The sequence below is a fragment of the Apiospora kogelbergensis genome (genome assembly GCF_038363985.1).
Source record: "Apiospora kogelbergensis strain CBS 113332 chromosome Unknown utg000012l_segment0_segment0, whole genome shotgun sequence".
NCBI classification, from domain to species: Eukaryota; Fungi; Ascomycota; class Sordariomycetes; order Amphisphaeriales; family Apiosporaceae; genus Apiospora; species Apiospora kogelbergensis.
The window spans coordinates 236,171-256,184 of record NW_027117429.1 but is presented as its reverse complement, the minus strand read 5'-3'; the positions used below and the strand labels follow the sequence as shown (position 1 = coordinate 256,184).

At 51.6% G+C, this 20,014-nt stretch overlaps 2 protein-coding genes across 2 annotated transcripts; one reads left to right on the top strand and one right to left on the bottom strand.

Annotated features, from left to right (window-relative positions):
- Nucleotides 1-413: 413 nt before the first annotated feature.
- PG998_014521 (uncharacterized protein) lies at nucleotides 414-3,668 on the top strand (the record flags this gene model as incomplete). The annotated part of the gene is made up of 2 exons (XM_066881337.1): nucleotides 414-741; nucleotides 3,292-3,668. The coding sequence occupies 2 exons, from the start codon at nucleotides 414-416 to the stop codon at nucleotides 3,666-3,668; spliced, it is 705 nt and encodes a 234-aa protein (XP_066723468.1).
- Nucleotides 3,669-7,868: 4,200 nt separating this feature from the next.
- Nucleotides 7,869-9,769, bottom strand: PG998_014520 (uncharacterized protein; the record flags this gene model as incomplete). The annotated part of the gene is made up of 2 exons (XM_066881336.1): nucleotides 7,869-8,748; nucleotides 8,799-9,769. Coding segments are annotated over 2 exons (1,851 nt in total), but the record flags the coding sequence as incomplete, so codon positions are not given.
- Nucleotides 9,770-20,014: the final 10,245 nt, after the last annotated feature.

Genomic DNA, 20,014 nt, shown 5'->3' with positions numbered 1-20,014 from the left:
GCTCCGCCCATTTCAGAGTCAACTGGCGCGAACTAGAACCTCTGGACTTGGGCAGAAGGCGATATAAATGGTTCGAGCGGGGCTATTCTGCGATGGCTATCTGGGCGCACCACCCGCGATATCCGAACTGCGGCGTCAAAACCGGTTCAGCTCCGTTTTCGTAAGGCTTCGCGACCTCGCAGATATATACCAGATGACCTTTCGTCCTGCCGTGTATAAAGGGCCTTCTCTCTCTCCGAGTCGAAGAGACACAATAGAGTGGTTTCTCCAGCATGCACCAGGCTGATTCCCATACAGACCAACGTTCCGCAAAGACTCCCAGTTCACTCTGAATACGTATCACTTCCTATCTCGCAGCTCCCATCATATACCTTCATATTGTTTCTCTCCTAGGCCTATCACTATTCAGCACAATGAAGACTTCCATCCTGAATCTTTTTATCGTGCTTGGCCTCAATGGCCTCGCCAACGCCCTTCCTCAGCCGGTAGAAACGTACCCGTCTTTCGTTGTCCGCGACAGCCATGGCCCCACTGAGCCTGAAGAACTTCTTGAGGACCAGATGCATACCAACGGCAGATCCGGATACAATCGGGTGGAGGTGAGAGGCCGCTCGGGATACCACCGCATTGGGGAAGCAGGGGCGGAGGGCGGTGCGAAGACAGAGGACTGGTCTGGGTATGATCAGATTGGAAAGGTTGAGGCAGACGGAAGGTCTGGATATAACCGCGTCCGGGTGAAGGGTCGGTCAGGATATAACAGCATCGAGGCGGATACCATGGGAACGGAGGGCCGATCGGGCTATAATCGTGCCTAAACGAAGGGTCAGGATAGACTTGTGTGCCAACACAACCAACACAGGGGAGGCGGAGGATCCGCAGATATTACGCTACCCAACAACTCAGGTGAAGTTACTGGAGAGTAGGGCTTAGTTGCAATATTCGCTTAGACGGAGGTACGGAGTTTTTTTGTATCATATAGCTCCCTCTGTACATCCCAAGCGATCGTACTTTATCCAGTATTTATCACAAGGTGGGCAGGTGGACAGTATTATTCATCTCTCCCAAACCGCACGACCTAACCATGTACCCTAAAGACAGAAGGTATCTACCTCGGTGGGCTCATCCGTCTGGAATTGACTTTCTTCTTATGCCACCTAAAGGTCAACAATACGCCCAGGGTGACCAGCGCCAGGCCCCCGACCCCAGCTCCGACCCCAATGCCGACCTTAGTTGTTGTGGATATTGCTCCTGTCATGGCTGTAATACTAGTTTCAGGGATGATATAGGTCGTTGCTGGCGGCACGGCGGTCATGGACGGGGCTACGGTGGGAGTCGACCCAGTGTCAAGGGCCAGGACACTAGGGATGGAACCTAGGTTGATGCTCACACGCCTTGGTAGAGACATCGGTGCTGTCGAGACCCTGGAGCATCGACTTTTAGATGCTCTTGTTCCGGGATGAAGCTGTGGGAGGATTCGTCCAATACGGGGTGATCAGACTGGACGAACCACGAATTGAACTCAACCACTCGTTTCCCGACTTAATGGTCAGGGACGGCGAAACCACTAAGAGTGTTTGGAACGATACACGACAGCTTATGGATAGTTGCAGTGCAGGGATGCTTTAGATGCTTTATTGAAAAAGTTGTAATATTGTAGATGGAGTATTCTTGCCCCCCTTTTTTTCTGATAGGGCCGTCAGCTTTAATGGTTGCTGCTGACACTGACACAATACGGTCACCCAACCATCGTATGCGAGTTGGTGACATAGTACCCATCCCCGCAAAAGCAATTATCTCGAGTTATGGTGGCTCGAGGTGGAAGCGTTCGCAAGGGATGCGGCACTCGTCCCGACGGCCCCGTCTGCATTCTCGTAAAAGCCAAGACATTCCGTAAGAACTATGGAAGCAGCTATGGAATAAGGATCGCTGTTAGGGTGTCACTAAGAGGCAGTATCGACTGCTGGCCAGTATTCCCATTTTCGGCGGGTGGGGGCCTGCGCGAACTTGGATTCCGCCATTCAGAGTACAATCGTCGCCGAATAGGAACTAGCACTTCTGAAGGTGATGTTGGCTGGTTGGGCTAGGGAGGCGCAGTTGTGATCAGGCTGAGTCCAGGGGTGCCAGCGGGCTGCGCGATGCAGAGCAGATCAATCACATAGGCTCGCAAACGCTGTCGGGAGACTGTCACGCACAGAAATTGTGGTGATCTGCCTCCTGAACCAATCGCTTCCAGGCAGGCTCAGCAGAATGGCCTGCAAATCCAGCTTTCGCTCCTTGTCGGGACCATAGCAAGGACTGGTGCAATGACTGGATCAGCATATACGGCAACGGCAGGTTGTTGGTAGGTTGGTGCAGGAAGGCGTAGTTGCGATTAGGCTGACTCCAGGGATGTGTGCGAGGGTGATTGATGCAGAACAGCTCCACCCGTGTAGCCAACGGCCGGGGGCAATGCTCTCCGCGATCGTTACTTATCTCTTCTCGGTGACTGGCACTTATTGAGGTAGCATTTCGAGATTTGGCAACATCAAAAGGCCATCTATGGGCGCTGGCAATACAATAAACAGTCGAAATTCACCCAGTCTTGATCCAGCGACTTTCTTGCGTCTCTTTAAGAAACTCACTGTGTTTTATCGGCGGCGTTACTTGAGCAGGCCCCTTGCATGAACGTTCAAGGCTAAGAATGAAATGTTGTCAGCGGTAGACGGAGACAAAAATGGGAAATACCTTGACCTAAGCCCCCTGTACGTAGCTATGAATAAGCCCTACCGGTGGCGGAAAACTGCATCTGCCATGTTACCGGTGGTCACAACTGACCAATCAAAACGAGATTAGAATTAGTCAAGGCAACCTCGTTTAGAATAGCTTCATAAACAATCAATACGGCCGCTGCAGAAGGCCTGCAAGGATCGGCATGCACGGAATGCTGCTGGGATAGCAAGCACTGCCCACGTAACAAACTGTCACACCCGCTACTCCTCAGAATTATTGCTCACATCCGTCGGGCGACTGGCCCTCATTGTACGGGCGTAGGTAACCTGCTCCTCGGCCCAATCGCTTGCTGGAACCCTCAACAAAGTCGCAGTGCTAGGGTCAGCGTTTCGATACCAATGGCTCGGGACTATGATAGCGGCAACGACTATTCTTTTCCAGCAGTGAGAATGCACACCGAGCAGCTACGCCTAAGACCATAATTATAGGTGAGCTCTAAGTCTTCACGGTTCAAAACAAGGGCGTTATCTCATGACTTTTGGCCATTGAAACAGTTGATTTCGAGTTGAACATGGGATCTAGACCCCCCGAGGCCAAACGACCTCGTCTCACAACTGTCGGACCGCCGCACTGGCAGCATCTTCCTCAACCTCAGCCAACCAATCCACAACCACCGCATTCTGCTGGCCCTCATCACCCCCAATTGCCTCCACCGCAACAATACCAGCCGCCGCCTCCTCCTCACCACCATCAGCCGTTCTCTCGTCCTGGAGAGCTGCCTCCCAACCCGGTGCAAGCCCAGCTTGACGAGCGCCGGCATCATGAACAAGATCGATTTGCGCCGCCTCCAATACAAGACCACCATCGACATCCTCCTTCGCCAGCGCATGTCCAGCCGCCATATCACCAGTACACCCGAGATCCTCTTGGGAAACCTGACCCTGCCCGAGAAGACATGACACTCCCTCAGCTGCGCCGACCAAACTCGACCGGCAATGCACCAGATGGCCTGCCACATACAACTCACTCAATGGATCATCCAAATCACCAGCAAGACGACCACAGAAGCCTGCAATACCCGCCGTCCGGGAACTACACGCCTGCCCTTCCAACGCCTGGCCACTACAAACCTCAAAGCCATGGGCATGGACATGCCCCAGAGATGGCATATCCGCTGGTGGCCATTGCGACAGCTAAGAGAAAAGCGCAACGTGCTTTGCAGGTAGGCATCAAGCTAAAGCGCCTATGAACTCCCTTGCTAACTCTGAACTAGGCTTGTGATAGTTGCCGGCAGATCAAAGGTAAGTGTGACGAGTTAAATCCGTGCAAAAACTGCAAAGTAAGGGGTATTAAATGCACATACCGAGAGCCTCCCGCAAAACAGTAAGTTCTTTATTATGAGCTCGGTTCATGTTGCGCAGATATCTTGGAAGTTATTAATTATGTGAGAAGTGTGGACGAACAAGTCAAGCGACTGGAAAATCAAGCGAACAACGAATACAAGCAATTGGAAAACAAATACAAACAATTGGAAAACAAATACAGGCAATTGGAGGACAAAATCAACAAGCTTCTTGCAAATGCAGGACACGAGAACGACAAAATGGAGTCGGCCGAGGACAACCATGACTTGGCGCAATTGTCTGTAGACCTCGACACATCTCAAGGCGAGGGGGTGGCGAGGATGAGATCCTGGCGAAGACCAATGAAGCTGTCGAGACTCTCATTCGTTTACGTCACTCAACGCTGGCATACCATCCAGTTCTAGATAAGGGACGACTGAGCAAATTCCTGGCAGAGGTTGGAAGAACAAATGTGAGCCAGAAATATTAAGCTGCAATTCAACAAGGTTGACTTCTTGATAGGATTCGGTGCCCGAACATTCGCTAGATTCAGAAACGAGGAAAGAGATTATTCCCAGACCGCGATCATATCGATGCAAACATTGTCCCAATGTCATAACAATATCCGATTGCTATTGATGGAAGGTTTCGGCGTGGCCAGAGAAATAGAGAGAGGGACCAGGGCCTTATGTAGTAGACGGATGTAGTACTTTGCCCTTTCAGTCAGAATCATAGTGGATGTTCACGGGAACGACCCTATTCAATTGAAAATCTCAAGTTCCGTCACAACTAAACCAGTGCACTTCCGACGAATAGAGGGCGAGATACATCTCCTGTAAAATTCGAACCTCGGCGGCAACCCAGGCTGGATTGTTCCCGGTAAATAGATAGGCCAGTATTCTTTACAATGATGCAGCCGGCCACAGTGAGGCTTGAATCATAATATCCACTCACTTATACCCGGTGTGACCATACCCCCTGTTTCTGGAGCGTCCCTGCCTCTCTAGACCTCAGCCAATACATAGTTAGCCGCGCAACGTTTCTGAAGCATGAGGCAATGTGATTCGACATTCCGAGTCCCTGCACCACGTATGACTCATTCTGGAGTTTTTTTCTACTTGTGTGGTCAACCCCGCTAACCATTCGTATACTCGTTCCAACACACCTTGACAAGGTATTCCTCTCCGGCTGGCTGTATCTGAAGGGAGAGGCTCGATAGGCCAACTAGCATATAGCACCCAAAATCATCCGTTGTCCACGAATCATCAGGCCCGGCAGTCCACAAGTTCTTGCGATGACACAATTTGATGCGCTGTTCGCCACGTCCAAAATCAAGGACGGCAGAATAGAGACGCACTTATGCGCCATTTCCGTGGAGGCGCTTCACGGGTTTGGCCCGTGACGAATTGTTGGACTGCTCTAACTTCCGCTTCCCCTGAGGGGGTAGCGCCGAGTCAATGGCGGAATGTTCCACGGTCTGGACTGCCTGGCTCTGGCTAGGGCGAGGGGGCTCGTCGGTTCGTTCGAACACTATTAAGGCAATTAGACCACCTCCTCAGAAAAATGAAAAAAGGCTAAGACTGCCAAGGTGCGGAGAATTCAAAAATGTCACTGGCATCGTCACTTACTGGAGTTGGTTCTGCAGGCGCAATATATTTTGGGACAGGCTTTAGAGAACATAAAACTCCTTTGTGACGGAACAGGACGCCAGCGGTGTCAAACTCGGTGCTGGTAGGGAGCTGGGCCGCATGTATGGGGTGAGATGCCGATAGCTCTTGAATAACTTCATTTCTTTCTGTGAGAAGCTTGTCGCATTGTTCCCTGTAGTACTTGTACTTGTCAATTTCCTTTTCAACAGACGTACCGAATTGATTAGAAAGAACTTTTAGGCACTCTTCAATTCCCTTTATATTAGAAAGCGCCTCGTCAAGTATCGTGTCGTGGGAATCATGGTCTTCCAAACATTTTGGGGGCATCTTGTCATCGATCCTCGAAAGTTGCAGTTGTTGCGAAAGACTGCAAAAGGTTTTTTTTCGGTAACAAGACTTAACAGCAAATTTATAGAAAATAGTTCTACTTAGCTCATTGATGGCGGACCTGCTCTCGCGTAGCCATGCCAACTCTGACAGTGTTTATCCGTGGCGTTCTTTGCGACCAGTCGGATGTCCCGCTGGGCGAATTTGCATATTTGCAACCAATAACAGCCATGCAACATGGGTTAGATTGCATGCATGAAAAGACCCCGACCAGGACGCAGCCTGCGACAGTTTCTCACGTACTGATAATGGCGTCCTGTAACCCTGCTCTCGTGTGTCGGGAAGGGCTACGAAAGGCTGATAGCCAAACGAATGACCTGGACGTTGCTTACCTGCAAGGCGATCTGCCCTCAGCACTTTGAGGCCTTACCCAAATGGACCTGGTCGTCACAGCTACACAAAAATTGAAGAGCACGATGGAACGACGTTTGCTCGTCTCCACAGCAACGCTAGACGACAAGGGGGCCTTGGACATGTTGAAGAAACGCCTCTTGAAGAGTTTGGGAGACAGGGATCACCCTTGGTCCAGTTACTCCCCATCCTAAGCTTCCTTTCGTCTCGTTTCGGCCTGTCAGCATTCGGTTCGAAGGCCGCCAGATAGGCTACAGGGAACAAGAATGCGGCACGTCCCAGGACAAGGTTTTCAGGTTCGGGTATGCCGACAATATTATGCTGTGCACCCGCCTCCCTGAAAGGTTGTTAGTACGATTATTCCTGGTACAGGTGCTTCAGCTATCAACGTTAGAGAATGCTTGTGGTACAGCTGTACGATGCCTGCTTGGTGTTTAGGAATTGTATTTTCTACCTAAATAAAGCCTGTCGATACTTCATCCGAAGGCTGAAAACCCCAATAAATTAACAAACATTGAGGGGTGCGAGTGTATAGTATATCAAAGTCCCACCGAAGAGATCACATCCATCCTGGATTGGGCATAACAACAATGAAGATTCCTGCGCAATCAAGAAGTTGATTCCGTATTATATCGGGCCATGGCATCTTGTATTTGGCTGACACAAGGGGGCATAGAAGGGTAACGCAAAGTTCCACATCTCGACTCGATATACGGCCCAAGTCCATAGAATGGTATACTGGTGGGCTCCCTTGGTACAAAGCCGCAGGTCGTTGAGCCAGATTTTCTACTAGGGGGTATGAGGTTTATTGGTGTAGCGAACAGCAACCCGTCTCAATCAACTTGTCTATTGCCTCAGTAGTAGGTATTACAGTCTGTTGCTCTTCACTACTTACAAGAAGGGATCAAATGCTGTGTTGTTGTTCACACCTGCACCCCTGAAATTCTAACATCTGTTCAGATAGAGTAGTTACAGCTCAACAATGCCTGTTTAAGCTAGTACTGGTGTTTAAGAAATATATTCTCTCCCCGAACAAAGCCTGTAATGTCCTGAATAAGCGTTGGCAGCCTCTCCTTTGGCCCCCTGGGCGCTGCTATGAAAACGAGGCCCTCGGTGGGTCTCCATCGATCTTCCTGCTCTGCCCTAGGTTCATAAGCTGAGACCTCTTAGCTCTGGCGGCCTTGTCTACCCCGCTTCTGCCTTTCCCTTGTTCCATGAACCGTCGACTGTGTCGTGTGCACCGCATATAAGGTAGTTGGGCGATGGCGATCGCCCGTTGTGTAGATTGCCAACCAGACCGGATGTAGAACGAACCGTGCAAGTTCCTTGTGACTGATGGCACAGTTGTAGGGCTCGTGGTCTACCAGTGTTCGCAGGCGCACCACACGTGTATGCCCCTAAGGGTCGCGAACGTATTGCAGTGACCAGTTCATTGTCGGATGATAGGCTGCCTTGCCATGGACCGGCTGAAGTCGTCGATATCCGGCATATCCTCATCGTCTTTCCAGGCTTCCCCCATGGCCTTGTCGCCAGCCGAAGACAGAGCAAGTGTGGAAGCTCGTGACAATGTGTCCACCTCAGCAACACTGGTCATTTCGGTGTCAACGCTCGTGATTTCAATCTCCTGTTCGAACCGCGGTGGGACGGAGAACCGGTGGAGGTTATCGTCGTAGACTAGCCATTTGCCATGTCGCGCAATAGAAATACCGAGCCAAAGTACCCTCTCCTTCCGTTCATTCGTCATAGAGGGGAGCTCGAAATACTTCTCGTCATCGTCAAACTTGTCGTTGGAGAACCAATCAGAAGGGAAGTACTTCTCAGCCCAAAGTAGCCCTCTCAGGGCGAAGTCTTCTGGGAGTGGTCTGGGCAATTGCTTGACCGGTCGTGGGAACTCATCGCTTCTTTCAATCTTCTCGTATTCGCGGTACGAAAGCAGAAGAGAGTTGAGAAGTATTGAGACCAGTTTCCAAGGGAATGTTTCCTCAAGCAGAGCCATAGCCATGGGATAGAGAATTAGGTGCCGATGGAATACGAGTATAGTATGAAGGTAAGGCAGAATGTTGGGGTCAGCAAATCTAGAGAAAACCTTGTTGTACGTCCCTTCGGCTAGATCACGAGCCTGTTCCAGGGCTTTTGCATTCTGAGGGTCGCTCGGGTCGGGCATCTTTCTGTTCTCATATTGTTCCTCGGTTTCACGATCTTTGTTGTGTATGGGTTTCATTCTGTGCCGGATGGCCTGGTAGATGAAGCTCTTATTTTGATCGCCCCAGGACAATAGGGCACAGCAGTTGGAAATTCCAATGTAGTAACTATTCATTGTTAGTCATTGCACCGCAACCGAAGTGGATAAATCACTTACCCGCTTTCCATCCATCTTTGAGTCGTTTTACTAATGTGGTTATCAAGGTTGCTGAGAAAGTATGTCACTGAAGGCTGATATTCGTCGCTAGATTTGCCGCTGAACATGATGCCGTGAGCCTTGACGAAAGCAAAATCAATGGGTAGAAGACGCCAACGTTGACTATCAGAACCCAATAACGGGTCGAACAAAGTCATGATCGATTCCCTGGTCGATTCGAAGGGTTCTAAAGCGGAAAGGGCCTTTGAATAGTAAAACAACTGCTGGAGCGCATTCGGACGTACCAGAATGGCGAGGTGATGATATAACCGACCCGTCCCTGGAACGACACCGGAGGCCTTTGAGTACCAGCGTCGTGACACGGAAGTCCAGACTTCTCGGTCCCGTAAATCATCATCTTCGATCGCCATTCTGTAGCGACCAAGATCACCCATACATTCCATCCACGTTGCCTCGAAAGCAGGAACCGTCTCATAGAGTAGTGCCATCATGGAGTAAGCGAGGTAAATGAAAGTTAGCATGTGCTCTAGGGAGGCGGGTAGGCGATGCCTCAACAGCTCAAGAAAAGTATATATGCCGTGTTTCCACATCCTCCCTGGCATATAATATTTGGCGCCCAGTCTGCGTAATAAAGAACTGGGGGTCGGATGCTGGGATGCCAGGAAGAAATCATGGTGCTCATGCAGCAATGTGCGGTGTAAAGATATGAGAGCCTGCCACTGCTCGTCGTTCAGTATGGCATCAGCCTGCGTCGTCTGGGCATTGTCAACTTCTATGCACTTGGATTCAACCATAACTAATCCCGCATAAATGCCCTTCACTTCAGCCACCAGTTGCAGTTTGTCGATAGGACGAGTCGGGGTCTCTGGGACATAAGTCTCACTCTCTTCAGAAAAGTCAAGGTCATCTTGAACAAGCGCAGGCCGCGAACGGGCTGGAGGTTGTGGCTCGACTTTCTTCTTTCCGCGTGTGCTTGGTGAGTGTTAGTCGGTTCGGGGAAAGCTGGCAGGGGATCCGCACATATTAGAAAACGATAAAGACTCTCTCCTCCATCCGCGTATAAGTTCAGAAATCGCTTCATGACGTTGTCTAATATGTTGCTCGATCTCAGTATCCTTGTTGTCGACGTAGCTATTACACCCATCGACAGGGCACTCCACTTCAGCTGGCTTTAACATAACGTTGGGGATAGAATTCCGAATGACTTCGTCTCCTTGATCTTGTATATTGGGTCGATATTGGTATAGAAATTGGTCTGGGTGAAGTTTGGGTGGTTGGTATAAGGGCGCCGACTACTTCGGAGCACAAGAACGTTGCGAGACGAAAGACCAGACGGGAGAGCACGATGTATAGGTCGCTCGACGCCAGAGGAACTGGAACACTCTGTTTGCTAGCTGCAGATAGTGCTAAATGGACAGTCAGCAGACTAATTGCAGAAGACTATGTAGTGATGCCGGGAAAGACCGTGTTGGCGATTGAGGCGAAAGATGAGCGAGAGATTCGGAGGGAGAGAGCGGCTGCTTGTACTTGCAAAAGAGTGTCATCGGGACATACCTTGTTCGTGAATTCAGTACATGGATTTCCAGCAATTGCTTGGGAATTCAAAGAATGGGTTCTGAACTGACTGAGATGTCGCAAAAATGAAGACGGGCTCAAGGGCTCTTATCATCAAGCAGGGCACCATCAAAATGGGGTAATTCTGCCTTGTGTTGGCTTCAGTACTAAACTAATCGCTACCGAAAATGGTGGGTTGGTGCGCGGCTTATACATAAGAGCCGCAGTTGCCTTACAGGTCGTGAATATCGATTCCCCCATCACCACTCTGTTGTTTCCCACCATCTTTGATCTCTTCATGTCACCAAACATTGTGGCCCAAACACGGGCGAAATTCCAACACAATCCCGCCCAGATGAATTATCTATCGTGACTCGTTGAGCAGGCTACCAAGAATTCTCAATTTGTAAGGGTGTCCTCTCGTTGGTGAGATGGGTAATGGAAGCCCTGTCCTTCAGCAGGGAACAGCAAGAAGCCTACGCAGTGGAGACGTACAGCATGCCTTGAAGACCACAGTAGAAGCAACAGCAGCAACAGCAACAGGCAGACAGGTGAGGCAGCGAGAAAAGATGGTTCGGTGTCGGTTGAGCGCAGGTGCCCAACACGAGCTCCATGTCTGGCCGGGACCATCCATGGCCACTATCACTGGTCACGTAATGATACTGGATTGGGCTACCTGTTTCCAAGTACTCCCTTTCACCAGATCAGCATTAGGGCGATCATGGTGTTGCTTTTTCCTTTGGGGGCTCACGTTGCCTCAGTACTCTCACCGAAACCTAGGATCCGCAGGAACTCGATTGGATCGAAAGTACTAAGCGACCTGGGATGCGGCTGTTGTAGTACGTCTGGTTCGCCTGGCACTTCCTTCTAGAAGGCAACCACAAGGCAAATGCTTGAGCATCAGGCGGTTTCATGGCATTCCTAGCGATTTCGCGCGGTTCCGCCGCCCCGCTGCTTTCATTCTTGATGACATCCTAGTCACATGCATGCACGCTGACATGGCGCATGGCGCGCTATGTGAGCCGATGGATAACCTGGCGCGAAGTGGACCGAACATGATCCGCACCTGGAGTTGGTCGGTGCAACAGTGCGATGGGATCGATCTCCTCGACCCGACATGATCAGCCACGACCCCTGATTGCTCTCTGGGCCTCTCCAGCCACGACGTGGTCCAGAGACGGACAATGCGCAACGGTGACAATACTGTTTGGACCAGTCCCGCCCCACGACTTACCAGGGACCACCATGGAGAGACGTACTCCGACACAGCATCTTGTTCGGTGTGCACGCCCAACGCCAGTTCCAGGGGCAGGGCTAACAAACTCAAGCTCGGCAAAATATAGAGGCTGGCCCGTTCTGGCTCGGCCACCAATTGCTCAAGCCGCATACCAAAGATAACTACAGCGTAGATTGCGGTACTAGCTAGTTTTGGAAGAGTGTCCTGTGAGATTTGCGGTTCATCACTCTACATTCTCAAGTCTGAGCGGAAGTAGGTCGAGTGCAGGTATAAGGTTCGGCTTCCAAGGAAGTCTGGACGGGGCCTAACTGTGGCGACTCGTAGAACTCACAGACAACGACTGGCATAACGCCGCCTCTCGGGCATTTAGGTCACAAAGTGAGAGTCTTATTTACTGGGGTTTTGATGTTGGCTCGACGCTGAGGGAGAATGATCTGGTGGATATGAGAAAGGACTATGAAAACCAACGAGTGAAGCTGGATGAAGCAATCTCAATATCGGTACAGCTAGAGCTCGTGAATGCGAGGTACGAAGAAAAGGTATTAAGCATTAGAAAAGCCCTAGAAGAATAACAATACGTTGCAAATAAGATGTCTTTTAGACAGCATCGAATCATCGGGTCACCCTTCCATTTCGAGGGGGAGCCTGTCGTGCTGAGTGCGAAACCGACCCCTAGTATAATGCAATAGCGCCTACTGGCACGACAGGCGCTGAACGTGTGGCCGTATACGACATCCCTGGCGATGACGGCGGTATTTTCATTCTCAACAGCCCCGTAAGGCAGAAGAGTAGCTGCATACGGACAATAAACTTGATTCAAAAAAAGAAAGAAAAAAAGAAAAAAGGTAGAAGGGTCAGAGGCAGCTATAGGCAGGTATCCTATCTTCTTTGGCCAGGGCACCCCGCCAAAGAAGCTACCGAAAAAGTTACCAAAACTACGCCGCCAAACCGAATATGCGTCAATACGACTTTTCGGGGTGAGCTTCAGAATCTCCTGGGCTCTGCAATTGAACTAGAAGACCTGGCCTTCTCCATCGGCTTCCGGAGCCTCCATTGGCAGGACTGGTCGTACCTCCCAGGGACAGGATCCGACCACGAGGCCGTCAGCCTCCGAGCGTTCCTCCCAGCACACCAGACAACAAGACCGCTTCCGCCCCAGTTCTGCACCAAAAAGGCCGACTGGGAAAGGTTTCGAAGACAACTTAGGGAGGTTGCTGTCTCCCTCGAATCCACCATAGACGCTGCAGCCAATCGAGGCGACTTCGAGAGCGTCGCTTTATCGCTCCAACAGGCCATCGAATAAGCCACGAATGGATCGATCCCAGTGAAGCGACCATGCGACAGGTCCAAAGCCTGGTGGTGCCCAGACCTGACCGTCCAGCGGATGCGCTACCATCGAGCCTTCCGACGATACAAAATGAACCCGAGCCGTGACACGGAAACAGCCTGCAAGGAGGCTAGGAACAGCTACTTCCAGGCTATCGACCGGGCCAAAACAGACCACTGGTTTACGTTTCTGGCGGAGGCCAGTGGGAAGGAAATATCCACTGCGTATAGCTACACCAAACCAAGAACAGACCCATTCATACCCGCCCTACGCTACGAGGTGAGCGAGAAAGAAGAGATCGTCAACTCGTTCTCGGGAAAAATGCGAGGCCCTAGTCTCTACCCTGTTCAAGGGAATACAGCAGTCGGATCACCCTCCATCGCCGCCAACACTACCTCCACTGCCGCATCCATCACCTGCCGGCCCCAGAAGCCGGGCTCGATCTAACAGCAAAGGCGATTGGCAATGGCCTACCCTAGCAGCGATCGAGATCGAAAAGGCTATTCCGCAGAAGGACACAGCCCCAGGGGAGGATCGCATCAACTGGCGGATCATCCGCGAGGCGTACGCGGCCATCCCGCACGTGTTCTATAAAGCCTACAAAGCCTTGTTCCACAGCGGCTACCACCCTGCAGCGTGGAAGACCGCGATCGGGGTCGTCTTGCCGAAGCGCAACAAGCCCGACTATTCCAGACCAAAGGCCTACCGGCCCATCTCGCTCCTTCCTTGTCTAAGCAAGCTCCTCGAGAAGCTTTTTGCCAATCGGCTAGCGTACTTAGCAAACGTCGAGCCGGACCTTCTAGAGAGCTCGCAGATCGGCGGCAGGAAACAGCGCTCGGCCATCGACGCTGCCCTGCTCTTACAACACTACGTCGAGAGGAACCGTCAGGAAAAGAAGATTACCACAGCAATCTTCCTCGACGTACTGGGAGCATTCGACCTGGTTCAGGCAGAAAAGCTAATCCAGGCCCTCCAGAAACTCGACCTGCCCGACGAACTGATCCACTGGGCCACCCACTTCCTCTATGCCCGCAAAATCAAACTTTTATTCAATGGCCAGCTTTCCGATTCCTTCGCGGTCTCGGGGCTACCACAGGGTTCTCCTGTCTCCCCGATCCTCTTCTTATTGTATGTCCGCTTGGTCACCGCACAGAACGGCACGCTGCAGCTGTCGTACATGGACGACTTTGCCCTCGCAGCAAGCTCGACGTCGGCAAGGAAGAACTGTCGGGAGCTTCATGACGCTGTTCGACAAGGCCGACAAGGCGGGCGCGACCTTCGAAGTGGAAAAAACAGAACTGATTCACTTCCACCGCGGCAGACAACCTCTGCTGGACACCATAACGATCCAAGGCGCCGAGGTGATACCCAAGCCCGCGGTTCGCTGGCTCGGCATCTGGTTCGATTCTGGGCTGACGTTTCGGACCCACGTAGAAAAGCGACTGACCCTAGCCAACGGAGCTCTCCAAGGCATCCAGCGCATCGCCCGCCAGCGAAGAGGGCTCGGGCTGAATGCCATGCGCCAGCTGTACGTGGCCTGCGTGAGCTCGGTGGCCGACTACGGATCCCTGCTCTGGTTCGGACGAAGAGGCTGCCAGTCCCTGTGGGAGCAGTACCAGAAACTCCAGAACCAAGCAATGGCCACGATCACGGGAGCGTTCCCCAGGTCGCCGATCAAGGCACTGGAGGTCGAAGCTGCCCTCCTCCCGCCGGAATGCAGACACATGAAGCTCGCATACCAGTATGCTCTTCGCTTCACCAAGCTACCTAACAGCCACCCCGTTAAGCAAGCTTTTTCCAACGGATCACAGCACATGCCTGTTTCAGGGAACTACCACAGCTACGGGCTTCAGCCCCCTACACCCGGCTCTACACAACTCAAATCCCTCATTCTCTTACTGAGGCATCTTTCGAAATCACAGAACATAGTGAGGACGGACCAATCTTGGTTCCCGCCATGGTATAGCCCGCTCCTCCGCCCGGTTATTCTCAGCGTGGGGAAAGAGGAGGCAGCGAAGAGACATCGTAAACTTCTCCGGACGATCCCGCAGCACACAGCCATCATCTACACGGACGGCTCCTTCGACACCCGAGAGGACACGACGAGGGCTGCAGCGGGCCTCTGTTCCCTCACTCCGCACACGAGAGCAGCCAAATGCTACTCGTGGAATCTGGGCCCAGGCCTCCGGATTGCCGACGCAGAGCTCACATGCATACACAAAGCCCTAAAACTTGCCCGATCGTGGAACGCTCCCTGCTACATCTTTACTGATAGCCAGGTCGCGCTCCGACAGACGCAAGGAACTAGCTATCTGGCCAGGCAAGTGAACAGCATCGCAGAATCTCTCCAACATCCTGTCCAGCTCCATTGGTGCCCGGCGCACTGTGGGATCCGGGGCAACGAGATTGCCGACAAGCTAGCGAAGAAGGGGCTTCAGAAGCCCCTCCCACGACACGACCGGCAAGACCAGCTCGTATCCCTCAGCTGGCTGAAGAGCCAGATCCACCTGAAGGTGAAAGAAAGATGGAAGCAGCTGTGGGACCTCGAAGAACAGAATGAAGACCATGGCCGGCGTGCCCACGGCCTGGGGAAGCAGTACCGATTGTTGACTAGAAAGACGCCAAAGTTTGCAATGAAGCCCTTCGACTTCTCTGGATTTCCTCGGAGTGTCACGTCCGCGTATATCCAGCTACGCACAGGCATAGGACACATAGCAACTTACTTACACCTCATAGGGAAAACCGACTCAGACGTCTGTAGGTATTGCGGCAAAACGAGGCAGACGACAACGCATCTCCTCCTCTACTGTCGGCACTTCAGCAGGCAGCGACAGCATTTACAGAGGCAGCTCATGGGGCTCCCTCTCACGACTAGCGTTCTTTTCACTACCATGCGTGGAAAGGGGGCTCTGCTCTTGTTTCTACGGGAAACAAAGCTTCCCTTTTGTTAACTTCACTAGAAAGGCTGAACATGGACAGCAAGTTGAGCGGTGGAATTTCTGGATCCGGACTCTCCTGGCTTGAAAGGAGTAAGCCCTCATCAGGGCTAGGTTTGTCAAAATGTCTGTCATAGCTAGATAGCTGCATACGGACAATAAACTTGATTCAAAAAAAATTGAACTAGAAGCCCGCCCCCACGCAGCACAGCCACCACCTTAACCCGCTTCGTTCACCTCTATCTAATATTCATACCCTTTTGGCACGTGAGCCGAACAACAACAGCGTCCATACAATGGTCACAGCCACAACAATGAACCTTCAATATAGGTAGTAGACCTTCATTTCTATATTCTAACAGCAATTTTACCGCCAAGGCCGTAAGGCTTCTTTCCCGTACTCTGTAAGATTTCTCAGTGCCAGCTTGCCGAAATCTATCTACTGCAGCTTTGCATGCAGTTTCTCAACACAAAAGCATTGCCATGCGCACCTCAGCCGCTTGTCCTGTCCATACAAGGCTAGGCCAGCCTCTCGACACTGCTGTCGGGCAGCAAAGATGGCGTGTGAAGCGGCTGTTTCATAGAGGCCGCAGCATCACTGTCCTCAGAGCTCTCTATCGCTGATGATGTCCTCGGGCCATCGTACACTACACTCTGCGCCATCTCCGAAAAGTACCGGATTCATCGTACGGGGCCATGGCGGACAAAGGTCGGATAGGTCGCTTATATTGTACGCGCTTGGAAAACCTGCAGACGGAAGTAAAGGAGGGTCAAATGACTCCGAACCAGCGAAATGCGGATTAGGGGTCTTGATAATGAGCAGCGTCAGATCGCTGATTTCAGCTCTCATCTTCCGTATCTCATCACGCAGTACCTCTATTGTCGCCTTCATCTGTGAAATATCTTCTGCCTTTCGTGCACGAGTAGCCCTGGCTGCATCGCGATTCGTCTGGCGTCTTCTTTCGGGACCCGTGGATTGTACAGCGGGCACAGTGCTGGGAAGCAGCTGGTCTCCCATCGTCTTGGTCGTCCTTGAAATTGCGAAGAACAAGGTTTCGAGGTTTGCTGGTTGGTAGAGGAAGGTGAAGAGAAAAGGGAAGGAGATCAATCACTCAAAGATGTATAGGTTAAAGATTATTCAGTATGGCTACGCTATTTCTTTGATTATACAATAGTTTTCTGCGGTTCGTAATACTGTACGAAGCCCTCCTGCCTCCTTCGTCGATAAGATGTGAAGCTATATGTACCATACCAACAGACATATGTGCTATCCTTTTCTGTCGCATCCTTCCCACATCTGCATCAGAGCAGAGATCACGAGACAAGGAGCTATCTGTAGTCTCCGTAGTCGCTTATTTGGCTCACAGTTGTGACTGAGCCACCATGAGCGACCCAGCCATATCGCGCAGAGTCTAAGGATTGGATCCGCATCCACTCGGCTGGAAAAGCTGAACAGGAGCTGACAGTCGCACGGTTTGCCATGACCGGAAACAGCCCGTGAGAGACTTCGAGCTGATGCAGCAAAAGGGAGTACATGAAAATATGCCACTGGGTGATTCTGGTTCTATTCAGAATTAGCGCACCACGTCAGACACGGTACAATTGGAGACTACGGTCGGGCGGACTGAAATGGTTGTTTCGGCTCCCCATCATCACTTAAGTATTGGAGGGACTCGAAAGTGAGCATCGACCCAAGGCTACAGCTATTCTTTAGCTTTGCTCATTTGAACCGGCGGCGCCGTCAGTAACTCTACATCCGGAGGTCTACATCTGCCCTACCACCGCTTAATCATTTTACACTCCTGTATGTCAGAAACGATACACAGCATGATGTCCCTAGTCAGAACGCAGAGATTGGAGAGATACCTTTGCACCGGTTGCGAAAAGCACTTCTTGATCGAGTCTAGCACCGCAAGATGGACAGAGGCGAAGTTCTGGACGAAGCACGACTTTTCGAGCATAGCTATGCGTGAGAGAGCTGAGTTGGCAGCATCCAACTCAGAGCAGACGTGGAGCAGAGGACCGAAGTGAGCCTGTACCGAAAGCAGCCAACAGTAGAGGATCCTTGGCCTACTCGTGAGCAAGCGGCTCATCTGCAGCTGCCGCCAGTTCCGGACTCTACGTGTGGGACGTACCACCGTGTTCGGGGGAGGCGTTATCCGTCCTACGGTCCTGTACTGGAGAAGCAGATCAGCCGACCGAGCTAGGATCCATTTCTGGATTAGCGCTGCTCCCCAGCCCTGAACTGCCCCAGCAACGCTTCCGCCCTCGCGCGTGAACAGCCCTCTCGGTGCTGCCTCTGGGCCGCCAATTTAGACGCTGGATGGTTCCGACGCGCCACTGACAGTCCCGTTCCTGAGCCTGTCCAGGTGCCTGCAGACTGGGCGATATTGTGACCACGGACCGGAAAAAGCGCGTGAGGATGTTCAAGACCTTGAAGGAGGGCGGAAGCAGCAAGATCTCGCATCCTCGTGGCCAGTCCTGGGGTGTCCATTCTGGCGAATATCCATTCTGGTAGATGTCAATTCTGGTACAGTATGCGTCAGTACGACTCTTCGGCCTGCTCAGGACCAACTGCAGTTGTTTCGTCCCCAGAAGAACATAGACAGATATTCACTTGCGAACGAGCTCGAGCGATTTTGGCGGCGGCATGGGTCCGCCACAGGGGTACGTGACTGCTGCTTTGCAGAGCCTTTATGGCATCTCCAGGGCACAGAAGGCAGTTATACGGATCTGACATGAAAGCGGCTCAGGGAGAAAAGCCTACACTGCTCACTAGGGGCAACCCTGAAAAAGCGTCCTCAGATGAGCTGCTGATTTATCACGTGAAACATCAAGTATTGCCCACAGATACGTACATACAGTAACGAGCCTTTTCACTGACACATTCCATATTTGGCCGCCGCCCGGCCCTCGCAAACACACAGGCTGATGTAATTGCGTTACCGGTACGTACTACCGTAAACTACAGTAAAGTTGCGCGCCTACTACTACTTCTATTATGCCCATTCTAGCCGCAGTAGCTCCGTAAAGCTTTAAGCTAGGGCTGATCGTGCTAGCAAAAGCTTCATAAAGTGTACGAGAGGCCCCGGCGCTTGTTCGGCTACAGTGCTCCTTTAACCTGTTCCTTGCCGTCGAATCAGTTCTTATTGGCTTTTGTTTTATCGCGCAGAGAATCATGCCACCCGAAAACCACTCTGGAGGCATTTATAACGGTCAGCAGAAACAGATGGAAGGAGAACGGCCTGCGTCACCACAACTCCATGGCGGTGGCCGCGACGGGCAGGCTAGGGTGGAAAACATCTGCCTTGGATGGTGGGCCTTGGAATGGACGCACACGATACAGGCGCCAAAGAACAGTCGAATTACTCTCGATCGTTTGACAGCCGTCATGAAGGCCAAGAAATAAAGTGGAGAAGGAACCATCATGCGTCGGTTAGTTGACTCACGACCGCGGAGCCGGGAACAGCCTCGATACGGGAGCTGGAACAATGTGTGGTGTGGGAGTGACGGTATGGAAGAAGGCTATGTTTGGAGCAAGTCCCTCAGAACCGTGATGTAGAATAAAAGTAGTGTCTAGAGTTATGCTGCGGAACAAGTGGCATAAACGGGGAAGGGAACGGGAAAATACGACGAAACCTCCTTGGCATCATTGGTATTCGGGTCAGCGATTTTTGCAATGGGAGGCTACTCTATGGACATCGGCCCTTTTTACCATTCTATTATTAATAATTTCTGAGTGGGAATAGGAGGGATCTCAGAGTGCCTCTTGTGAGCCAGCAAGTTCTCCACGACCAATAACGGACACAACTATATCGGCGTATGCTTGGGGTCCCCGTCTCATCCCCTACATAAAACAATATTTGCTGCATTGTGTCCAAAAGAACCCAGTAAGCTGGCGGCTTGTTCATTCTCGATAACTTGATCGGAGGTCCCAACGTCTAGCACAGCCCTATTCAACGAGAAGTGCAGCATACTCCATCTACGGTACTTCAACTTTTCAACAAAGCATCTAGAGCATCTCTGCACCGTAAGTACCCATAAGCTGTCGTTTGTCGTCCCAGAAACCCACAATGGTCTTGCTGCCGCTAACCATGAATTCGGACAGCGAGTGGTTGACTCCAATTCGTGGTTCGTCCAGTCTGATCAACCCGTATTGGAC